General features: G+C 52.6%; 1 protein-coding gene across 1 annotated transcript; it reads right to left on the reverse strand.

Moving 5' to 3' along the window:
- Positions 1 to 68: 68 nt before the first annotated feature.
- Positions 69 to 7,191, reverse strand: PRDM13 (PR/SET domain 13). Its single transcript, XM_059843386.1, has 4 exons — positions 7,051 to 7,191; positions 5,238 to 5,369; positions 5,022 to 5,142; positions 69 to 1,534 (listed from the first exon to the last, which is right to left on the reverse strand). Exons 1-4 carry the CDS (start codon positions 7,189 to 7,191, stop codon positions 69 to 71), a joined length of 1,860 nt encoding a protein of 619 aa, XP_059699369.1.
- Between the last annotated feature and the right edge of the window lie 16,679 nt (positions 7,192 to 23,870).

Below are 23,870 nucleotides of genomic sequence, written 5' to 3' on the forward strand. Positions count from 1 at the left end.
CCCAGAATAGTGGGGGGGGGGGGGGGGCTGCAGCGCTCCCCTCATCCCCGCCCCGGCCGCCTCCCGCATCACTGCTCGCGGTGCCGGCTGCCGCTCTCAGGGTCGCTCTGGTCGTCGGTGAAGCAGACATCCACATCGCTCTCGTTATCAGTCTTTTGCTCCTGCTCGGGCTGCGCATAGCCAGAGTCACTCTTGTCCTCGGCCGCCTTGCCGAGGGTCTGCCCCGGGTGCCGGGATTTGACGTGCCGCTCCAGGTCGCGGCGTCGCACCAACACCTTGCCGCAGTACTCGCAGCGGTAGGGCGTGTTGCCCTCGGCATGCAGTCGGATGTGTTTGTTAAGATTGCTGGGGTCCCCGAAGGGGCGCAGGCAGACCTTGCACTTAAGCGGCTTGTAGCCGGTGTGAGTCCGCATGTGGATCTTCAGCCCGTACTTGCGGGAGTACAGCTTCCCGCAGTACAGGCACAGGTGCCCGGTCTTGGGCTTCCCTCCGGCCGCCCCGGCCGCCCCCGCCGGCAGCGTCTCCAGCCTCCCTCGACCTTTCTCGGCCGCCAGCTCGGAGAGCTGCTGCGTGTGCATGGCGATCTCCCGGTCGATGCTGGCCAGTGAGCCCAGCTCTGCGGCGTGCAGACCCGCCGCCGGCCCCGCGAAGTACGACACCGACTCAGGGTACTTCAAGAGGCCGCCGAGGTGCAGCTTCAGCGGGTAGTAGGGCGCGGCCCCGTAGAGCAGCTCCCCGTTGTAGACGGTGAGCGGCATCACCGGCAGCCCGCACTCCCCCGCGTACGCCTTCAGCCCCTCGAAGGGCGGCAGCGCGAAGCGCTCCAGGGCCCCGCCGGGCAGAGGCGGGTAGCGGGCGGGCGGCAGCGCGGCAGCGGGCAGACCCCGCTCCACCTGCCGGAAGGCCGAGACCTCCTCCAGCGGCGACAGCAGCGGGAAGGCGCGCAGCCCGCCGCCGCAAGCCAGCCCCGCCGCCGCCGCCTGCGGGGCGGCCTCACCCGGCAGCGCTCCGCACTTCGGCGGCGCCTCGGCGGCGGGGCGTCCCGCCTTCAGTCCCCCAAGCAGTTTGGAGAAGCCGAGGGCGGCGGCGCCCCGCGCCTCTTCCCGCAGCGACCCGGCGGGGCGGAAGGCCGAGCGCGCCCCGGGGCACAGCGCCAGCCCGTTGCCGCCCGCCGGCCCCAGCAGCGGCCCCGGCCCGCGGGCGGCCCCCACGCTCATGTCCAGGGCGCGCTCCTGCTCCTCCTTGCCCGCCGCCCGCTTGGGCAGCGCCGGCTTTGCGAGCGGCGGGGAGGCGACGACGGCCTCCCGCTTGACGGCCTCCCGAGGGCCGCAGCCGGGCGGCGGGTGGCCGCGCAGTGAGGCGGCCGGCAGCTCCTTAGGGGGCAGGCCGAAGGCGGTGGCAGCGGGCCGGCCGTGGTCGTGATGGAGGAAGGGCCGGCCGTGGCTCAGAGCGCAGTGAAAGTGGACGTGGGCCTTGAGGCTGTTGGGGTATTTGAAGGTCCTCCAGCAGTACCAGCAGATGTACCTCTCCTCCCCTGCGGAGGCAAGCGGAGGGACCCGTCAGCGTCGACTGCACATCCCCGCGCCTCCCCGCGCATCCCCGCGCCCCCTCCGCCTCGTCCCGCCCCCGCCATGCTGTGCCGCGGAGCGGTGCGGGCGCTGCGCGGTCCGGGCTGAGCTCCCGCGAGCGGGGCGCCGTAGAGCCGGGGGGAGCAGCTGCTGCCGCGAGTCGTCTGTCGGAGGGCCCATCTGTTGGCGTTTGCAGAGGAGGTAGCGTATGTCAGGGAGTCGGCTGCACTGAACAAAGGCCAATCTAATGATCGTGAGTCCCTCATTACGCGGCGAGACAATATCCGATATGTATGGGCCATATGTAATCGTTCCCTTTCAGAGGACAATGCCCTTTGTACCCCGTCCCATTTCGACTTCTCTCAAGCGGAACAGACCTCGGTGGCCGCGGCTGTGGTGGCTGCTCGACACCGCAGAGGCTCAGACTCTGCTTTCCCCCTCCTGGCCTTGCTTGCCAGGAGGATACTCCCAAGGAGGAGCATCTCCCCAACTCCGACGGTGAAACGCCGCCTCTGTAGCCACCTGTCTGTCTTGCAATCTTTTCCTTCCTTCCTTCCTTCCTTCCTTCCTTCCTTCCTTCCTTCCTTCCTTCCTTCCTTCCTTCCTTCCTTCCTTCCTTCCTTCCTTCCTTCCTTCCTTCCTTCCTTCCTTCCTTCCTTCCTTCCTTCCTTCCTTCCTTCCTTCCTTCCTTCCTTCCTTCCTTCCTTCCTTCCTTCCTTCCTTCCTTCCTTCCTTCCTTCCTTCCTTCCTTCCTTCCTTCCTTCCTTCCTTCCTTCCTTCCTTCCTTCCTCTCCCCCACTTTGCCCTTTCTCCTTCCTCTCTTCATTCTCTCCTCTCTTTTCTTCTCTTTTTCTGTCCCTTTGTACCCATCTTTCTCTCCCTCGTTTCTCCCAGTCACCATACTACCCTGATAAGCCCCTGAATTTCCCTTTCGGCTCTTGCCACCCTGACCGTCCCCAGCTGACCCTCACACCTCAGTTTAGTGCACAGAAACACCTAAGGTGAAGCCAAACGCCGCACGGAAATGAGAGCCCGCTCCAGGCCTGGGGACAGCTCCTTACGTTTCAGGGAATCCCGTGGGGGATGACACGAGTGAGAGAGACCTTGCATAGTGCCCCTCATCTGTCGGGGCACCATGGGAGGGCGGGTCGTCCGGGTAGATGCGATGGCCGTGACCAGCCTCTCTGTCACCGGCTTTTGTCAGGGATCAGTCGATGTCCGCTGCGGGTGGAAACGGAATCTTCGCTCTCCGCGGGAAACTCGTGTGCGAACGCGCGTGGAAGCATCGCAGGCTGTGGCCTGTAACTCGCCGCGTGTGTGCTCGCCGCCGTGGGCAACCTTTCCTTGCTAGCCGTGGAGAGGCGGTCCCGGGATCTGCAGCATTGTGAAGGCGTTGGGCGCTGGTTTTCGCCCCGTCGAGGAGGGGAAGAGACGGAACTGTGTCTGCCTGGGCCCAGAGAGGCAGCGGCCATGGGAGGAAGAACCGCGGTGGCAATCCCACTGCCGTGCATGGGAAAAAGAGTAGAGGAGCGGTACGGATGGAAAGGAATACGGCCACGGCCCGCCAAGGACTCCCTTCCGCTATCTTCGTTTGCCTACGCAGGTATCTTCAGCGGCGCGGGTCGGCCCTGGTGTCCTCGGCAAAAGATGGTCGGGACTGGCTCCCGACCGCCACCGAGCCCGCCCGGCGTTTCCCCGGCTCAGCTCTAGTTCAACAAGGACGGCTCCAGGGAAAAGATTTTAAAAAACAAAAACAAAAAACAAACAAGCAAAGAAAAAACCTACCACACCTCCCCACCAAAAACCCACCTATTTCTCACCACGGTAACCCAAATTAAAGGTGTCAAACACGGAAGAATTCCAAATTTTTGATTTGGTTAGGTTTTTTCGTTTTGTGCTTAAAAAAAAAAAAAAATTCTCCGAATTTCTTCCGCTGTCATTTTTCTGTTGGTGGGGGTTTGGGAGTTTAGTTTGATTTTCCGGCTTTTTTTCCAGCATATGATCATTAAAAGAAGAGCACTTCATCATGCTGATACACTTTTTCTGAGTCTGTATTAATCAGTCTGGAAACTGTGGGACCGAAGACACAGCAGATCCATAGGGTCACTTTGCAAATCAGCCTTGCTTCGACGGGGCGAGGAGACGCCGCACGCTGGGAGCCTCTTGCAGACCTGAGCTCTCTTTCATTTTTCCCCCCAGTAGCACTGGAACCCATCCGCAGGAAGGGCGGTTGGAGAGGAGTGGAGCGCAACGCAGCCGCGTGTCCTACTTGCCACCGAAACTTCGCCAGGCTTTTCTAGGGGGTGGCCCTCGGCAGATCCATGGCCTCACTGCCCTTCGACGTGGCGGGGACAAAAATGTGACCAAGAGTTTCTTTTCCGGGTGTAGTTTTCGTACAAGGAGGGATTTGGGCTCTCGCACACGGCACGATGTGGTATAATAGCCAAAGCCTGGCCTTCCCGCAGCCATCCCCTTGGGCCGGACCCTGGTCACCTTGCAGAGCGGCCAGCCGTGACGGGGGGGGATGGGGCAGCTCCTGCCCGGATCGTGCACTCGTTCTCTTCCCGAGGACATTGCCGAGCTGAAGGATCTTCTGCGTAAAGCAGGAGCGGCTGGGATTCCCTCATCCCCCGCAGAGCGGGCTCAGCCCGAGGGGAGTGCCCACAGGCAGCTGCAGCCACCGACGCCCCAGGGAGCGCCCGGACCCAGGACCAGCGGAAGGGGGTGGCCGCCGGCAGAGAAACCCGACAAGTGAATGCTGAAATGTTCCGTCTTTTTTTCCCTGGCCTTTTTTTTTAATGTGCTGCCACCTTATAATTTTGTTAATACCGGTGTAACTCCAGCTAAGAATAGGTTTGTGGATTGAAACAAGCAGTCCCAGACTGGTGCCTTCCCCTTCCCAATATCTTTGCATATCCTGATCTCAGGGTGATTTGACGCCGACTTAACCTTTTACCTAATGTATTCTAATGTACAGGGACTGCCCAGTACTGCCCAGTTTGGGCTTGACTATGTGAATCTACCCGCAAGAGAACCTGAAAAGAGTCTCTGAAACTCTGAGAACGGAAGGTAAACCCAATGTTTTTGGAAACAGCATCGGGTGAGCTGAGCTGAGCCAATTTGCTGTCTCGCATACCAACTATAGCGATATTTCACAGAAACCCCATTTGCCTATCAGACAATCATTAAATCGGGCCGATGACGGAACAACTCGACGCACGGGGGCCTTTCCACACGCTACCGAGTTAATAGATCACCCTTTAAATGTAAGCAGATGGAGCCTTAGTTTAAAGGGTGGTGGGTTAAATTCACGGCAGCTGTACTGGCATTTATTTTTCTGGGGGCCCACGTTTGCCTACCGCAGTTTGAGATCCCGTCAAAGGTGTCAGTTAAAGAGGGTTTGTTTTGTTTCATTTAATTTGGTTGCTCTGAAATGAGTGCCCGCATCTGTACCTTTCTCGTCGTGCGTCGGCGTGGCCGTGACGGGGATGTCAAACCACTGCGCCAGAGGGTTGGAGTACCAGACGGTAAGCTCCTCTCCCGGCTGGACATCTCGCAGGGCCCGGTAGAAAATCTGGAGAGGGAAGAAAGGAAACTTCTTCAGGAGGCTTGAGAGGGGAGGCAGGTGGCGGAGAGAGGCGCCATGCCAGCCCGGAGCGAGTGGGGTACCTGTCCTCCTGGCAGATCCGCAACAGCCTCCAGTGTCTGCTCTTGGGAGTTTCGGGCCGCTCGGATTAACCCTATCCATTCCAGAGCCGAGCTCCCGGCTTCATCCACTAATTCCCCTCTGACCATCCGCACCTGGAAAACAGGCGGCACTGCTGTCATTTTCACGTGAAACGAAACATAAAGAGAGCAAGAAGCTTACCCGTTCCCCTGCCTGCCCGCTCTGCCTGGCCCCTCGAGCTGCTTCCCCTCACTAGGCAGGGGGGCGAGCATCGCAGCTGAAAGCAGCGGCGAGAGCATCTATTTTTGCCTCCTTGTTTAATGCTTCCATCCTCACCCACCTTTGGGTAGGACATTCCCCGACTAGCAGGTGCCCTGGGAGAGATGCAGCTGCCCTAGCGGGGGTTGCAGCTCTGCAGGGTAAGGATGGAAGAACCCCTGCCCGGAGAGGAGAAACGGGATTTTTCCCTTGGATAGCATTGATCCAAACGCACCTTGTCCAGTTGCAGCTGTTACATTTCGCTTAAAGCTATATTAAACACCCAGGTACGATTTTAATTTTTTTTTTCTTTTTGTCTCTAAGTCCGTGCAAAACCATTGCGACATGCAGGACTTGTCGGGAGATGGGGAGGGGGAAAGGGGAGAAGATTCTGCTTAGCTACAAAGTCCCTGTAGCCCCATATTTCATAATCTGCTTGCCCATACAAAGAGAAAATGAAGTGCCCATTCCCTGAATGACCGTGCAATAAAAGTCATCGGAACAAAGCAGTCTAAAGCGAGAAACCAAGGGAGCCAGATGAGAAATAAATTTGAGTGGGCTGGCAGAGCGTTTAAAAACAATTAAAGTGCATTAAAAATCAGAGCGGAACGCGTGAGCCGCGGCTGCCCTGGGGGGCGAAAGGAAGGGTCTCATCCGCAGCCCCCTGAAGAGCCTGATGGACGGGGCGAGAGCCCTTCGCCGCCTCCTCCTCGCTCCTTCGCTCGGACACGGACTGACCCCGAAGCCGGCAGCCGGGTGGCCGGCATCCCTCCCGCTCCGGCTGTGCGGGTTGATTGCGGCTCCAGGGGAGGAGGTCCCCCGAGGCTCTGGGGAAAGGTCGAGCTGCCCTGGGCTGCCCCGACACCTGCGACCCGCACCCCTGCGCCGTCTCTGGGGTAGCCGCGGTCCTCTCGCCCCACACTCCCTTCAGGCCCAAGCCAAAAGACTCGCGGCCGGGAAGAGGGACTGGGGGGCACGAACCCGAGCCAAACGCAGAAATAAATTGGTGCATCTGCCTCTGCCCTGCTCCTTCCCGGGACAAAACCGGGGGGCTGTGACAGCCTCATGCCCTCGCCTCGCCGGGGCTCCAGGAGCGAGGAGCCGGCCGTGGCACGTCCCGGCTCCGCCAGGGAAAGGGGCAATGCCCCAGTGAGCGGAGCCCCGGGGGGCGGGGGCTGGATGGCGGGACTAGGGCGCCGACATCGGTCGTGGAGCTCAGGCGACGCTTCCAGCACGTCTCTGTCCAAGAGGGGGAGCGTCCACTCCTCCGGGAGAGCCCCCGTGTCCTCTGGCCTCACCCCGGAGGTCGGCCGGGCTAGGGGCCCCGGCGCTGGGGAGGAGGGGGAGAGGGCACGAGCGGGCAGGCTTTCCTGGCAAAACCACGGGGAGACATCTCAGGACGTTCTGGAAACGCTTCCCTTTGCTTTCCTGGCTCTCTCTAAGAAGGGAGGATCGAAGAGAGACTGGGGAAGAGCAGCCTCTTTTCCCAAAGCCGGCTTCCCCCGAGTCAACGAATAATCAAAGTCCAGCGGTGCAGGAGCGACCGTAGGAAAATACCTTTTTTTTGGGTCCTGGCTCCTTGCGGTCTGACAGGTACTTGCCCAGTTTGAAGGTGCCCGGCACAGGACCCAGGCGCAGCCCAGCCGGGATGCAGCTCTCCGCGCTGACGCTGATGGCCGGAGCCCTGCTGGTTTGCATCGCTGCCGCTGGGTGTGAGCGCTCGGGAACCCCAACTACTTAAGGGGGCCGGAGTGACAGCGGCAGGCGGCGGGAGGATGAGCACAGGCGTATCTCCGCCCGCAGAGTGACGCGGCGCTGTGTGGACGCCGGCTTTTCAACGGGAGCAGGAGGGGTACCCCTTGGCAGGGGGATGCTCTGGGGCGCAGAGTTTGGTGAGAGAGTTTGGCTCCTCGAGCAGCTGCGGAGTCCCATCCAAGAGGGTCACATGGAGCCTTTCCCTAACCCTCCTGCATAATCAGGCAGAGTGAATGGCTGGCAGACAATGGGCCAGGCGACCTTCCCATTCCTAAAAATCCAATTTGTCAAGGGCAAAGAAAAGGCGCTGGTGAATCAAAGGTCTGGAGGGACCATTAATCCTCAGCATGGGGTATTGTCCCCGAGACAGTTACGATATTTTAAGTGACAAATCCACTGTATAATTTATCCATAAATTTTACTTCCTTTTATTGTTCCTCGACAAACCAGTTTTGGAAAATAAGTGACTATTTTAAGTCTACTTGGCTGAGCCTTTTGAGGTTTAATATACTTCAAAGATTTTTAATTCTCTTCCCTTGGCTTTATTGTAAAGGAGATTAAACAAAGAGATGGGGAATGTTTTGAGGACTTGTTAACTTCTATTGATTCCCGGCGTGTGCCATACAGAAATTGGGCAGGTACTTGATGGGAAAACACCAGAAAATACCTACACTTTTTTTTAAGAACGACCATATTACCATTTCAGTGGTTTGGTTTCAGGCCAGTAATCTGTTTCAGAAGAGCTTTGATCCTTAAGGAGGATGAATAGCACAAAATATGAGCCGCAGTAGCCCCTGTAAAACACAAACCGCTGCACCTGCGAGCACTGGGGAAGCTGTGTCTGTAGTTCGTGTGATTAAGAAATAGAGACAGGAGGAAATAGAGACATACAACCACCAGGAAACAGGCGGGCACGGACAGCAGATAACACAGATATCTAGCAAACAGTGTGCAGCTGGATTCCTCATTTAATACATCCACAAGTTCCTTGCCCACACGCTAAATCTCTTGCACCGAAACTGCTTTAGGAGGTGGTACCTACAAAAAACAACTGTAAATAAAGTCAGAACGAGAATATTTGAACAGTGTACGCCCATGTCCCTCCTCTTCTCATAAATATTTTAATTAAGATACAACGAAGTGTTAGGATTAAGTCATCTTATAATTCAGTCTGGATAAATGTCCCAGGAATTTTCCAGGAGCTGAAAAGGAAAGGTGTGTGACTTTTTTCCTTAAGTGCATGCAACAGTTTACATGTGCCTGTCAGACCAAGAAGAACACTAACAAATTCAGTTTTCCACTTTCGCTTTTATACTCCTATCTAATTCTTGCTAGCGGGTTTTCTCTGCTCCATGCCTCATAACACTCCAAAAAGAAGATTTCTAAACCTTTCTCCTTTGGAGAAGTTACAAAGTTGCACATGAGATTTTATCCACTGCTTTCGGAAACAATGGCAGAGATGGAGTCCTTTTTTTTTCCTTCTTTTTTCTTTTATTTTTCCTTTTTTTTTTTCCTCTGTGGCGTTTTTGTAATAGTCAGCCCTAATAAATTTCAACAGGAAAGCCAAAAAGCTACGCTTAGAGGTACATCTGCCGACAGATGCCAGGTAACTGAGCGGGCTCTTCCCGAGTAACCCGCTTTCTGCAAGATAAACCTAGGCATGTCGCTTTCGATGTGGTTGTGGTGGGAGCTTTACTCTGGATTTATTCGCCGCCGTCACGAGTGGCACCGTGAGTGCAGAGGCCACAGGGATGCGCACCGGGAGCGAGAGCGATTTTGAACCGGCACCTCTCACCAGCTGGAGGTCGCAGAATTCTTCTTTCCTCTCTCCCTGCCCTTCACCGCGCCAGAAAGCACTGAAAGCTCAGCCTGGCAAGTCACCGCGGCTGCTGCGATGATATTTGCTCTCGCCGGCCCCGTTCGCTGCGGGGCCGCCTCGGCAGAGCGCTGCCAGCCCGCCCGGTGCCTGCTGGCCGCCTTCCCGGGGCACTGGCGGCCGCTGCCACGGCCGGGGCGAGCCCTGAAGTGTCAGCGCCTCTGCAGAGCGGCGGGAGCGCAGAGCTGCTCGGTGCGGCCCGTTCCGCCCTTGGCGCTGCCCGCGGGCGCGGGGAGGGAAGCGCGGAGCTGCCCCGGACGGGCGGCACCGGGAAGGGACGGGGACAAGGACGGGACGGGGCGCTGCCACCTCCCGCTCCGGGGGCTGCTGGCCGGCACCGAGTCCGCGTAGGCTGTGAGTGGATTTCCAGTAATGATCCGTATTGATGAGCGCGAGAGATAAATGTCGCGTCTGCCCCACCCCGTGCCTTCCCCCAGCAGCAACAGTGACCATCGATCGCTTCTCTCCGGGGTGCAACGCCAGGGACTATCCCGGGAGCAGGGGAGGGTTCGTTTTCACTTCGGCAGAGCTGGGAAGAGGAGGGGGGAGAGGATGTGGGGAACTGAAGATGACCCCTTTGATCAGCGGCATGAATGGGGGAAAAAAGGATAAACAAGAAGTTGAGAGCAATAAATTTAAGCCATGAACATGTCCCTGTAACCTCTGGCCTGGCCACTCGAGGATGAGACCGGCTTGAAATTCCGCGAGCCGCAGAGGTAGAGAGAGGGCCTTTAAGGCGACCAAGGTACCCTACTGCTCCGCCTCGGGAGCCGCTCCCTCCCAGGCCTTAATGAGTCAAAAAGCGTGAACGACACGCGAACAATTTTATCAATAGGACCATGTAAAGGCCGACTGTGAGGAAAGTTATTTATTAATATAGCCGATTGTGGCTGGTTCCCATCCACTCAGAAAAGAAAAGCCCTTGCTCTGGAAGCATTCACACCAGTTCTCCAATTTTTATTCTGTCCTGTGGCTCAAAGTTGAAGTTCCCCAAGTGAAATAAATTGTCCACAAAAGAGGAAAGGAACCACATTTTCTTTTATTTTTCCTTCCCTAAAAAGGAAGGGTGAAACCGATCTAATGTGCCCACTGGAGCAAGATGCAGCATGAAAGGCCGGGTGTTAAAAGTAAAAGCAGCCTTTGGAGCAAATGGGATGGAAAATTAAATGAAATTAAATAGCTTGAACGACCGTATTGTCCCTTATTAAAAAGACACATTAATTACATGGTTTCAGCTTTATTCAAAGACAATGTTTAGACTCAATCAAAACATTCCACTATCGCTCTTTATATACTTAAACCGGGCTACTAGAGGCACCATTAAAGAGAGATCACTTTTGCCCAGAGATGTGATGAAAGTTATTTTCCTTGGCGGCCCTTATTTATGCCCACCGCTGAACTGCCGGTGCCCCTGAGTAACACTTTGGCACACTGTTCTCCCTGATTTAACAGGTTGCCCCATAATGAGGCATGAATGTTAAGGAACAACAGTCATCCAAAGAGGCACAGTTGCAGAGAGCAATGTCCCACCAGGGAGCTCCATTCAAACCATCAAACCGCTCCGGCACAGAGAAGGTTCAACACCACATTCAGACCAGCATGAATGCCTGTATACAGGGCCCGGCTCATTATGCCGCAGAGCATCGCAGCGGAGGCTGGAACAAAATGCTGCAAGTTCATTCAGCAGGCCATACTCCGGCGGGGCGGCCCAGCCGGCGGCTCCCGGGGTGACCTTTTTCCCAAATGGCTTTGCCCCGACAGGGCTGCCCTTCCCGGGGCTGCGGGACGGGACGGTCCGAGACTCCCGTCCCTGCCTGAGCAGGCCGCGAGGCTCCGCGGCAGGTAGATAGGGATGCAAGGCACGGGGTAGAGGGCAGGGAGGAAGCTTGCTGAGACCCTGAAACACTTTAAACCGAAGAGACCAATATGGTCTGAATGTCTCTTTCTTTTCACTTTTTATCCCTTCTTTTTTTCTTTCTTTTATTTTTAAATAACATTTTTACTCTTTTTTCTTTTTCTCTTTCCCCCATTTTCTCCGTTTCCGTTTCTCCCCTTTTCTTCTTCCTCTTTGCCCTTCCCCTTTGCCCTTCCCCTTTGCCCTTCCCCTTTGCCCTTCCCCTTTGCCCTTCCCTTCCCTTCCCTTCCCTTCCCTTCCCTTCCCTTCCCTTCCCTTCCCTTCCCTTCCCTTCCCTTCCCTTCCCTTCCCTTCCCTTCCCTTCCCTTCCCTTCCCTTCCCTTCCCTTCCCTTCCCTTCCCTTCCCTTCCCTTCCCTTCCCTTCCCTTCCCTTCCCTTCCCTTCCCTTCCCTTCCCTTCCCTTCCCTTCCCTTGTTCCCTGCCTTTCCCCTTCTTTCTCTTCTGCAATTTCCGAGTATCTTTTCCTCGATCTCGCTCACCTTCTCTAGTTTCAGCCTCTCTTTCTCAAACCCCCTTCTCTCTACCACCCTTCCCTCTCTTCCCATCCTTCCCCTCACTTCCAGTCCTCCCCCGGGACGCAGCCCGCAGCAGCCGTGCCGCCCCGCCGCGGCGCTGCCGGTGCCCGGTGCCCGGTGCTGCGGGCAGGCGGTGCCGACCGGCGGGGCCGAGCGGCTGCGGCCGGGCCGGCGGCCCCCAACCAGCTGTGGGGTGCAGACGAGATGCGGGTGGGATATTAAAGCAGCTTTTGAATAGTAATTCAGGTTCTATGGGAATCCGGGCAGATGACAGGAGCTCGATTTGGTATTCGTATTGTTAATCGCTAGCGTCAGCCCAGATCGGATCCAAACACGTTTTGTGCTCGTTAAAAATTCCAGTGTAGGGGCTGAGATTTTTTTTCTTTTTAGCCCAACTTCAATTGGAGGCGAAGCTTGCCACATAAAGTATTCAAAGTCTGTCTAAAGTTGCCTTTTAACCGTACTCCCCTTCTCCCGCAACCCCCACCGTATCTCTTGGTTCTTTCGGTTGACATGGTGCAAATAAAAGTCAGTAAACTTGTTGCTGAATTGCAATGTTTCGGTGTACCTTATAAATTCATACCTTTTCTCCCTCGATCGCCTCAGAATGAGCCCCTGACTCAATTCGATTTTCCTTGCTGTTGGGCACATTTAGGAGAAAGTCTATTTGTGAAGTTCATTTCTAGGCAAATGTATTCAAGAGCTGATTGGGATGAATAGGACCGTGTGTCAGCCGCCCCTAATTGGGATTAAAGCACTTCGGACCATATGCAGAGAGTGACAGAAATTCTCAGGTTTCATTGTGCTCAGACTTCCACCCGCCTGGACACTCCCCCTGGAAAAGGGAGATTTATAAAGATTTCAGGGAGAAACTGAGGAAATAAAGGAGACTCAGAAAATGACCAGTCTAATGTCTCCCTGCGGGGCTGCCAGCGTGGCAACTGCCGGGGGCAAGGACTGGCAGTGGTGGGCAGTGGCAAGTGCCCTGGCCCCGGGTTTCCCTTCGGAGGGAAGGGCAGCAAGCCTCAGGTTTCTCGTGCCCAGCTTGCTTTCGGGTTTAGAAACACTGGGGGTTACACGGGAGTGAAAAACCCCATGAAAAAACTTCCTTGGATGATTCTAGACGAATGAACGGGCTCCCAGAGGGGAAGCGAGGCAGAGAGAGGAAATGCAAGTCTCAGGCAGACACCACTGCCTGCTCAGGCAGGGCGGACATCAGGGAAATGAAGTTTTCTTGGGATGCCGTCCTGCTGCAACAGGGATGGTCGGCGGCTGTACCCCCTGCTCGGGCCTGCCTGATCTAGTAGAAGATGCCACGGCCCAGACTGGATGCTCTTTAAAGGTTCTTTCCCACCCAAAGCACTCTGTCAGTCAGTGTTTTTAACACAAAGCTGCTCCACGTCCATATCCACCAATTGCCCTGCCCGTTCGTCTGTCTGTCCGTCTGCATGTCAGCCGTGCCCTAGCAGCCCCGGCGCCGCAAAGCATCCTGCTGCTGCTGCGGACTCTGTGCTTGTGAGGCCACAACGAGATGGAACCTCCAAAGCTCAGGCCTGGCCTCCACACTGTGGCTATTCCGTGTGTGAGGTCGTCGGGGTGCAGTAGCCCAAAACGTGGTGAGAAAATTAATAATTAGGTGAGTGATTTCTAAACTCTACGGTAAATTATCAGAAAGACGAGGTTTAATCCCGTCACACTCAGACAGAAGAGAGCCTGTGCCGCTACCGGCCTTTGTTTGCAGAGGCTACTCTGTGCCAATGTGATGACGGAGAGCTGGTGACCACCGACTGCTCTCATCCTCTCCACTCTCCTCTGCAAAGCAGCCATGGTCCCGACGGGCGCGGTTTTGCGCCACAGTACCCGGCCGGAGGCACAGCCCGTGTCACCGCGGCGCCCAGCAGAGCTCGGCAACTCCGGGGCGATACAGACACGATTTATGCGGTGATGCTGAGCTGGGTGTCCCCCGGTGCAGGAAACGCCCTGGCGCTACCTGTAGGCTTCTTCGTGGCGGTGAGAAAGGTTCTGTCCAGGCCACCTGATCGCGCTGGTCACTTATGCGGGCACCTTCCACACCCCGTGGGGCTGGCCGGGTGGGGAGAGGAAATGAGGAGTGTCGCCTAAGGCTGCTGGGCATGGTGCCCCATTTCCAGCTTTGAACAGGGCTCGGTATGCAACATGCGAGGCTCGGCTGGCCTGGAAAGCAGCGCTATGACTCTTGACACCAGATATTGCTAAAGTCTCAGATCAAGGACTGAAATCGGTTCTCTAGGGAGGGTTTCCCCCCACATACCGCACCTGGAAAGAGAAAGATCTGGTTTAGAGGACATTGACAGAGCCCTCTGTTCCCAGTCTCCTCCCGCACCGCCGGGTGCCCGACGTTCGTATTCTTGCAAGACAAAGAGCGGCGGGCACGGTCGTGCGTGGCGCTGTGCGGGGGACGGGGCCCTTCCTCTCCTTCTTGACCGCCCCTGAGAGACAGGGCTGTTATTTAGTGAAAAGCATGTGGAAAAGCCAAAGGTTACCGAACGTATGCAGGACCGATGTCTTAGGAAACATCCGCAAAAGTCTGCGTGGCACCGAGCTGTTCCTGCGCTCCGGGGAGCAGCAGGGTGAGGAAACAGGGGGTGCTTCCCTCCCTCCCAGTCCTCCAGCGTTAAATATCCCCTGGAATCCAATTCATGGAGCTGTATTCTGATCTGAGCTCTCTCTGAGTCCCGCTTTGTAAAGACAGCGGCTGTAACACTTAAATCAGGTTCCCTCCACCTCTAGGCAGGCAACCTAGTATTGACTTTTTATTTCAGCCTAGGCTTTAATTGTTTGGGGTTTTTAAATATACAGTGGGAGTACCCTTCTCTGAGCATTTCCACAGTCTGTCTCTATCCGTTCTGACAGCTTGATAGATTCCAGCCAGACCCTGAATCTCTTCCAGGGATGAAATTGTGCAGCGACAGGAGAAGCCAAAGCATGCAGGCAGAGAGCCCATCCCGCAGAGCTCCCCTCCTCATCCTCAGAGGACTTCTCTGCTGTGCTCAGCTCAGCTCAAGGCAAAAAAAAGAATTATGTGAATTTGTTGCATTTTCCTGAAGAGCTTATGGGGGGGGGGGGGGTGAGGGGGGTTCATCTCTTTTAAAATCAGCCCTGTGTTTACAGAAGAATTGCAGCTGTAAAACAAGGCACCTAATTTCTGTAAATATTCTCCTCGAGGGGCACAGTTATAGTACGGTAACAGCAACGACATAGCCAGAGCTTGTTTCGTAGGTGGATGCCAAAGACCTCGGGAGAAGCAAGTGCCATCAGTGCCGGGACAGGAGCGGGGAGCCGGGTGCGGCGGGGAAAAGGCGCTCCCACGGCGGCTGCCCTCGGTTCGGGAGTCGGGAGGTGCAAACGGTGGTGCTTCCGCCTGTTGGGCTCCCGCCGAATCCAGCGCTTGATCTGAAGAGAGGCAGGGGAAATAAATCACTGGCACGGAAGAAAGAAAGGGATGAAAAAACGGTAGCTGCTGGAAGGAAGATCTCTCAGTGCAGTGGCACCAGGGAGCAGGGCAGAGCTTGCTGGCTGGCTGGTAACAGTGTAAATGGAGAAAGAGATCGGTTTTGCCAGCGAGTAGGAGAAAGGGCTATAAGAGAGCTGACTTCCTAATGAGCGCATATAATGTTGTTAAGGGTTTCAGCGTTTTATGCGGAAGATACGACTTTTCAAGACACGACTATCAGCAAGAAGAAAAAAAAATAGAACTTTAGCTAAAATGCAGCCATCGGAAACTGTTCGTTACACTCTGGTAAACATTCCCTCATGGTAAAATTGTTGGTGGGGGCGGGAAGCAGAGCAAGAAAACGCATCTTCTAGTATGTGCAGCTCTCTAATTAATGAATTTGACAAACTGAAAGGTCTTTCTCTGGTCCCTGTGACTTGACTTCTTTCTTTTTTTCTTTTCTTCCTTTTTCTTTTTTCCTTTTTTTTTTTTGTTTTTTTTTTTTCTTTTATCTTTCTTTACCCAAATAAAGATACTAGACTTGATTTACATATGCTGAATACAGCAGGTTAAACCCAGATTATCTAAGGCTTATCAAGTACATCACGAAGAACAGCTCTTTTTCTTCTATTTATTTTGCCATTGTATATTCCGATGCTAAAATATGCATCATTTTTGACAGATTTGGAGTTATAAGACCAAAGAAACTTGTAGGTGTCACCTGTCAAAACCAATTTTTCATAACAGCCTGCAGATGTAATGTTGTTCTTTCTGTTCATTGTTTGTGCTATTAAATCTAAATAAAATCTAAATAAAATTATTCAGTATTTTTGCTCAATCGCCAATGGACCGTTGCCCTCAGCTTCCCCAGTGTCATCATCTTTCACTCTAAATATTCAATTATGCATTTAGAAGAAGAAGACAGATTAACCTCAGAGGGATGCAGAGTGTCTCACTCTGCATCTCTCACGCGGTAAAACAAGGGCACACTTCGGCCACAGACATACAGAAGGGTTAGCTCTTCCACAGCTGGGAGGGGAAAATCTTATTTATCTTTGAATATTTCTATCACAGAGTGGGGGTCTTTTTAATAAGCTGATCTCCTTAAATTATTTGTGGAATGAACAATTAAAACAGGATTTGAATCAAGCTTTGCTCAGTTCAAAATATCAGAGTCGAACTAATCTCTTCTTTCATGTAATTGTTTTTAAAGCTGAATTAGGATGCCACCGTATAGGTGTTCTGCCTGAGAAAGGACTTGCCATTCTTGTTTCTAAGCCCGTGTCCCGAGGTATTTGAAAAACAAACTAAACATATCGACTGGGCACACTGAGTTACCACTGAGACAAGGTTTTCAACAGTCCGTGTCAGCCAGAGCAGCCCCCCGGGCTTTAGGGCTCACCCTCAGGTACAGAAACAGCTTTCGGATGAGTGTGGGATTGGACCTTCTGCAAACGCATACCCCCACAGAAGGAACACTTGATTTCCAGTCATCCTTTCTGAGCCTTCCAGGCAGCCCCCGAGACGGCCGCACCCCCGGGTACCGAGCTGCCACCGCCACACCAAGCTGTCCGCACCCGCTGGCACTGCGGCTTGCGGGCCAAGTCCCTGCCCTTCCCGATCTGTGGAAAACCCTGCAACTCCCGACAACTTTTATTTGAGAAAAGACAGCCCCTTCTACAGTCTGGGTACCCCGTAGCCGGTGTGCTGAGATTTTCCAGTACTTAGTCTTGCTAAGAAAAAAATATTTCTTTCGAATTTGGGGAAATCAAAAATGCATTTGTCACCTGGGATGAGCTCCCAGGAGAGGAAATATCTGGATTTTCATCACAGCCCACCTGAATTTGTCACCCCGCCCCATTGTACCAGTGGTCACAGCGAGCCCCTCTCTCCGTGTCTCTCAACTCTTATAAATATCAACCTTATCGGCGCTCCCCCCGCAGCCTGTCCGTGGGAGGAGAAGCCGGCCCGGAGCCGCGGGGTCCGCAGCGCAGCCGCGCATATTGTGCGGAGAGACTGCGGGATGCTGTCGGGGGGCAGGCTGCGGTGTCCCTGTCCTCCGGCCCCGCCGGGCCGGCCCCAGAGGCAGCTTGTGTTGGAGGCCATTTGAACCTGGGGCGAGAAGACAGCAGTCTCTCAAATTCCCTTTGGGAGCCCGCAAAACCGGGTGGAAAAGATGTGCGTGAGATATATATGTGTGTTTCTCATATATGAAATCTGTCCGGGGGAATAGAGACACGGAATTATATAACGGAACAGGGATACATTTTCTCTCTTCGGTTGTATAGTTTTTATTTACTTATATAGATCCAGAAATTCCCTCTGAGTTTCTGGCTTGGAGAGAAACCATTCGTTACCAGATAGGGCAAGGCAGTGAAGCCTGCCCTTGTGAAAGCATCTCTCAAGCGTGATGCGGCGAAGATGCAGCTAATTAACTCGCTTCTCTGTTTTCCGCTCATTTCTCTCCGGTAATGTCAGAGGCTTGTTGGGGAAGGGGGTGGGCTTCTCCTCGGGCCAGGCTCTACCGAGCTCACCAGGAGCCGCAACCCCCTCCCGCCTGCCGGGTTGCTTCAAGGTTACCCGATACCTTTGCGAAGTCGTGCAGAAAATCTGGCTCCCGAAGTCCCACAGGACTGAGTCAAGCAAGAAAATTAGTGTTCCTCATTTTATTTGAGTTAATAAAAGCGACACAACTGCTGCAATAGCAGAAGGCTCGGGTTGAAGGTGGAGGAGCTGCTCTCCAGGGGAAAATGCAGGTTTTGGAGTGAAAACCTGGAGGAACAGTGAGAAAGGAAGGAGAGGTCCTGAGGAAGTGGGCAAAGCCCCTGTGCAAGCCTGGAGTAGCAAAGGAGCATCCCTGCTGCTTTGCAGGGGCATGGGCTGCAAGCTACTTCCATTTCACAGCAGTATCATATCCTCTGGAAGGGCCAAGAGCTCAGTGCAAAAATCTACACCCTTGAGGCAGACTCACTTTCTCCTTCTCTTCTTGACAAGGCATTCTCCATTATTTATTATCAGTGCTGCCTAACTGGAGAGGTCCCAGACAAGTGAGGGTTGACCAAAGTGATGCCCATCTACAACAAGGGTCATAAGGAGGATCCGGGGAACTACAGGCCTGTTAGCCTGGCCTCATTCCAGGGAAGGTTATGAAACAAATTATCTTGAGTGCCATCACTTGGCACGTACAGAACAACCAGCACATCAGACTTTCCAGGTTTTGGAAAGGCAGGGCCTGCTTGACCAACCTGATCTCCTATGACCAGGCAACCCATCTACTGGATGAGGGAAAGGCTGTGGATGTTGTCCACCTGGACTTCAGTAAAGATTTCAATACTGTCACCCACAGCATTCTCCTGGAGGATCTGGCAGCCGACGGCTTAGACAGGTGCTTTGATGGGTTAAGATCTGGCTGTCTGGCTGGGCACAGAGAGTGGTGGTGAATGGTGTTGCATCCAGTTGGTGGCCAGTCAGTAGTGGGATTTCCCCAAGGCTCAGTTTTGGGGCCAGTCCTGTTTAACATTTTTATCAATGATTTGTACAAGGAGACCAAGTGTACCTTCAGTAAGTTTATGGATGACCCTAAGTTGGGTGAGAGTGTTGATTTGCTGGAATGTAGGAAGACTCTGCAGAAAGATCTGGATAGGCTGGATTGATGGGTCAAGGCTAACTCTATGGAGTGCAATACGGCAAAGTGCTGGGCCCTGTACTTGGCTCACAAAACCCCCAAGCAGCGCTACAGCCTGGGGGCAGAGTGACTGGAAAGCTGCCCAGTGGAAAAAGAACTGTGTGTGCTAGTCAACAGCTGGATGAACACAAGCCAGCATGTGGCCAAGAAGGTCAATGGCATCCTGGCCTGTATCAGCAATAGTGTGGCCAGCAGGACTGGGGAAGTGATTGTCCCCCTGTACTCAGCACTGGTGTGGCCACACCTCAAGTCCTTGATCAGTTCTGGGCCCTTCATTACAAGAAGGACATTGAGGTGTTGGGGTATGTTCAGAGAAGGGCAACAGAGCTGGTGAAGGATCTAGACGGTAAATCATGAGGAGAGGTTGATGTTCAGCCTGGAAAAAAAGGAAGTTTAGGAGAGACCTTATCACTCTTTACAGCTGCCTGAAAGGTGGTAGAAGTAAGGTGGGGGTTGGTCTCTTTTCCCAGGCAACTAATGACATGATAAAGGGAAATGGCCTCAAGCTGCTCTAGGAGAGGTTGAGGTTGGACATCAAAAATAATTTTTTCATTGAAAGGGTGGTTAAGCATTGGAACAGACTGCCCAGGGAAGTGGTGGAACCATCATCTCTGGAACTGTTCAAAAAACAACTGGATGTGGCAGTTTGTGCTACGGTTTTGTTGACATGGTGGTGTTTGGTCAGAGGTTGGACTCAATGATCTTGGAAGTCTTTTCCAATCTTAATGATTCAATGAAAAGCTGTTTAGGGTGCAGAGAGGCACCCAGGGATGTGGGTAGGATAGAGAGGTCTCGTGTCCTGGCTGGAGAGCAGCTGTGGCCAGACTCCTGACTTCTCAGGAAGCCTTTCATTATCCATAACTGCTTATTGCTTGTTTAAGTGAATGTTTGGGAAGAGGTGAGAGGGGAGCAAACTCTCCTTGTGAGGTGCAGGCTACCTAAGAGACCCTCAGTCCACTATTCATGTCCCAGCACAGATTCCCAATGGAGTGACCCTGGCAACTTGGTCTTTCCCAGAGGCAAAGCCCTCCCAGATGGAACACATGTCCCATGTGAATGGGTGGCTGGCCTGCAGGTTGATCTGTGTGACTGCCAGGGTTTGAAGGACAGCCTGAGTAACCATCTCAGCCTGGGCAGGGTGAGCTGCTAAGGATCCAGACCCACCGGTTACTCCCTGCATGGAAAGCCTGAGCCATAGGAGTGGAGGATGCATTTCAAACTGACCAGAGGAGGAAAAAAAATCAAAACAACACAACATTGATATGATACTCCATCCTGCGTGTACTCCTGCTGCATGTTTTACTGAGAGAAGGAGGAGTTAAATGCCAGTGTCTGTGACCCAGAAAGGAAAACCCTTTGAAATAACAGGCTACTATATGGGAATGCTGATTTTTAAAAATTATTTTAAGCAAAGGTCAGTAGGAGGCGGCTGAACCATCTATCCTCATCAAGAGGTTCTCACAACAGAGCTGATGGTTTTAATAACACTTCTGTCCCTTGTTATTTATCCTCATGCTGTAAACCAAACCCTTGTTATTCTAAGGTCTTTCCCTCATCTAATGAAATTATCCTGAATGTCTTCAACATAAAATATTAAATGGTTGCTTCTGCAGGAGTCTGCTTTTTGTGTGGAAGTGGAAGTGTCTGTGATGGTGCTTCAAACAAAAAATTCTCCCATATAAACCCCTTTCCCCAGACATTGTCATTCAAAACAACAGGATCCTTGCGTTCAGATACATGCATTACTGAGCAGCTGAACTTTTATTTCATATGTATAAATATTATTTGTGGCTACTTGCTGCTGGTTTGACACATGAAGTCACATCCAGGGTCACTACTCCTCCAATCCACCTCGCTTGTTGCAAAATATAGCCTAAAAGACCACCATTATTGGGGAAAATATCGGACAACTGTCACATTACCTAACTTAGTGAAATCATAACAAAGGCTTCCATTAGAAGTGACATAACATAAGCTGGAAGGGGTTTTCAATTCCACTTACACTTCTTTTCCCTTTTCCTTCCCTGAAATGTCTCACATTCTCAGCATGTTTTGTAGAAGCATGATTAAAGTCAGTAAATCTGGTTTTGTACCACTCATTCATTTCCTGAGGGGATATTAAACAGCAGAGGGCAAACAAGAATGCTTATTGTCAGATCTGTGAAAAGATATGTACTGTTTTCAGTTATTAGATGAATATGTAAACATGCGAGAAACCTGAGAGTATCAGCAAAGACTGTTTTTGTGTGCATCCAAGGGAAAGAGATTAAGAAAATATTGTATTTCCAGTTGTGGGGGAGCACCCATGAACAAAAAACTGACCATGTATTATCCTATTTATCATGCTATTTATAAGATGTGGATTGGAAGAAACATGTTTTGTGGGGAAAAAATATCTATCCAACTACCCTGAGTATATTTATATCTAGCAATGGACTACTAAGTATATTGAATATGTTTGTGATGGTTTTTATTAGGGGGGCAGAGGAGGAAGACATCAGCAAGAGCTGACAGATAATTTCATCTCACAGATATGACAAAGTATAATTTTACCTGCAGGTTCTTGGCTGCGATCTTTTCATCCTATATCTGGATGTCCCTCAGAGCAGCAGCCAGGTCTGAGGCTGAGCAGGAGACAGACATCAGCACACATAGCAGCACTGAACATCTGTTTCATGAAATCTTCGTTTGCTTGTTTTGACACACACACACACACACACAGAGGACATGGTAAATAAAGCGATCCTCCACACAGCTCCTGGAAAAGAAAGGTTCAAAAGCAATGTCAAAGGGAAAAAGCTCTGTCCTGTCTGCCCCCCATGCCATGCCCCTGCCCAAGAAAGCATCTCCCAGCTGGACCTCCAGGGAGATGGAGTCATAGTAGCATCCACACATGGCCATCAGCCCCCCTGCACTGTGGGTCCACCAGCTGCTGGCCTCCTGGCCTGGCAATAGGCATCCCAGGCAGTGGCATGGCCCAGTCTAGAGGAACCTTTAGCTTTTTGCTCAAGGGATGCTGCAGAGCTGAGAAGGACCCCCCAAAGCACTGGGAACCCCCTGGGTGCCATTCTGCAGGGAGGATCTCCAGCATGGCAGAGTGTCCCGCTACAGGGCAATATGTACCCCAAGGAGTCTTTGTTTGTCTCTGATTTTGGGTCTGTGGAGCAGGGAGAGTTTCTGTCTCCATAGCTCTGGTACTGGTGTGATCTGCTGCAGTGCTGTGAAATGGGGTCATGCAATATGAGGTCTGTCCTGCTGGGAAAGAGACAGTCTGGGAGTGGAGCTGGCAAGAGTCTGCAGAGCCAAGTGCTCCCATTCCAGCAGTATTATACAGCCACTGTGGTGCCAGATACAGGGCCAGCAGAGCTGTTTCCCATGTTCAGTGTGGAGTGCAGCAATGGCATTTATCATAGCTATGGTAAATATCCTGCCCAGTCTCTACTAATTATTTCCTGCCATACTGCAGTGTAAAATCATAGAATTGTTGAAGTTGGAAAAGATCTTTGAGATCATCAAGTCAACCCAGCATTGCCAAGTCCACCACCAAACCATGTCTCCAAGTGCCACATCCCCATATCTTTTAAGTACCTCTAGAGACAGTAAGTTCACCACTTCCCTGGGAAATCAGTTCCAACACTTGACAACCCTTTTGGTAAAGAAAGTTTATCTAAAAATTCCCTGCTGCAACTTGAGGCTATTTCCTCTTGCCCTATCACTTGATTGTTGGGAGAAGAAACAGCCACCACCTTGTTACAACCTCCTTTCAGGGAAGCTGTAGAGTGATAAGGTCTTCCCTGAGGCTCCTTTTGCCCTGGCAAAACAACTCCAGCTCCCTCAGCTGTTCCACATAAGACTTGTGCTCTAGACCCTTCACCAGCTCCATTGCTCTTCTTTGGATAAGTTGCAGCACCTCAGTGTCCCAGAAGTGGACACAGCACTTGAGGTGCACCCTCTCCAGAGCTGAGTACAAGGGGATCATCAGTGCCCTGGTCCTGCTGGCCACACTATTTCTAATATAGGCCAGGATGCCATCAGCCTTCTTGTCCACTTGGGCACACAGATGTCTCCTATTCTTCCAATTGCGCAGAAACACAAACCACCAACATGAGGGAACAAAACACAGGTACTAAATCAGAGCAAGAGCAAGGCAGGGCTCAGGCAGGGAAAGATGGTGAAAAAAAAAGAGAAGCTCACTTGATGTGATAACCACATGAGATCTGCTGCTATTTTGGTTGCTTAAGTATGTTCAGTGAGGCAATAACAAGCTTCTCTGTTATACAGCAGCCTCTGATTCCTTGGTGCTGGGCTATTTGCTGGCAATTTGGTTCACCTCTTTGTGACGTTGACATAGCAGAGTAAATTCCTTTCCCCATACCCTGCAAAGTCTGGATATTTTTTGGAAAAAGGTGTCAGGTCAGAAAGCCCTCACAGAGTCCCCACAAACCCAGCCTGTGGTTTCCGTTGTGTCTCCTTGTACCGAGAAAGGAAAGGTAAAGGGTTTGCAAAATAATTTTTTCTCTACCTCCTTCCTCCACCTTCCTATGTATAAACAGGGTCTGAAACCTAGAGTCTCTCTGGCATGCTGGAACAGCGTCTCATTCTGCCAGCAAAGGCATTTAGAAAAACCACTGGCTCCATCTGTCCTGGTTCCAGCTAGAACAGGCTTAATTTCTGCTGTAGCCATGAGGGTCAGGTCCGGGACCTAGAGGTTGTTCTATGCCACCTCATGCCATTTTCCAGGGACAAGGCAGGAAAAAGGCTGGCTTGCAGGCTGGGATAGCACTGCAGAGGGAGTGGTTTGGCATTGATGGGGGTTTTCACAGGGTGAGAGACAACTTTTGTTTTCTTGTACCCTCTGCCATTAGTGCTGTTGCTGTTACAGTTAATTTCTTATCTCATTGCTGTTTCCAGTAAATTGTTCTTCTCTCAGTCCATGATCTTTACTTTTTGTGCCTCCAGTTCTGCTCTCCAGCCACGCAAGGAGGGGGACAAGGGGACAGGGAAGTGTGCGAATCATGTGAGGTCTGGAGTAGTTTCAGTGTGAACATGACACTTGAGAATATAATTTTTAAACCATGACACCATTTTATCCTATGCATCTTCCCTCTCTGCTTCATAGTTCCTAAGCAGAACTTAAATTTCCCTTTAACTTACCTGTT

The sequence above is a fragment of the Haemorhous mexicanus genome, chromosome 3 (assembly GCF_027477595.1).
Source record: "Haemorhous mexicanus isolate bHaeMex1 chromosome 3, bHaeMex1.pri, whole genome shotgun sequence".
Classification (NCBI taxonomy): Eukaryota; Metazoa; Chordata; class Aves; order Passeriformes; family Fringillidae; genus Haemorhous; species Haemorhous mexicanus.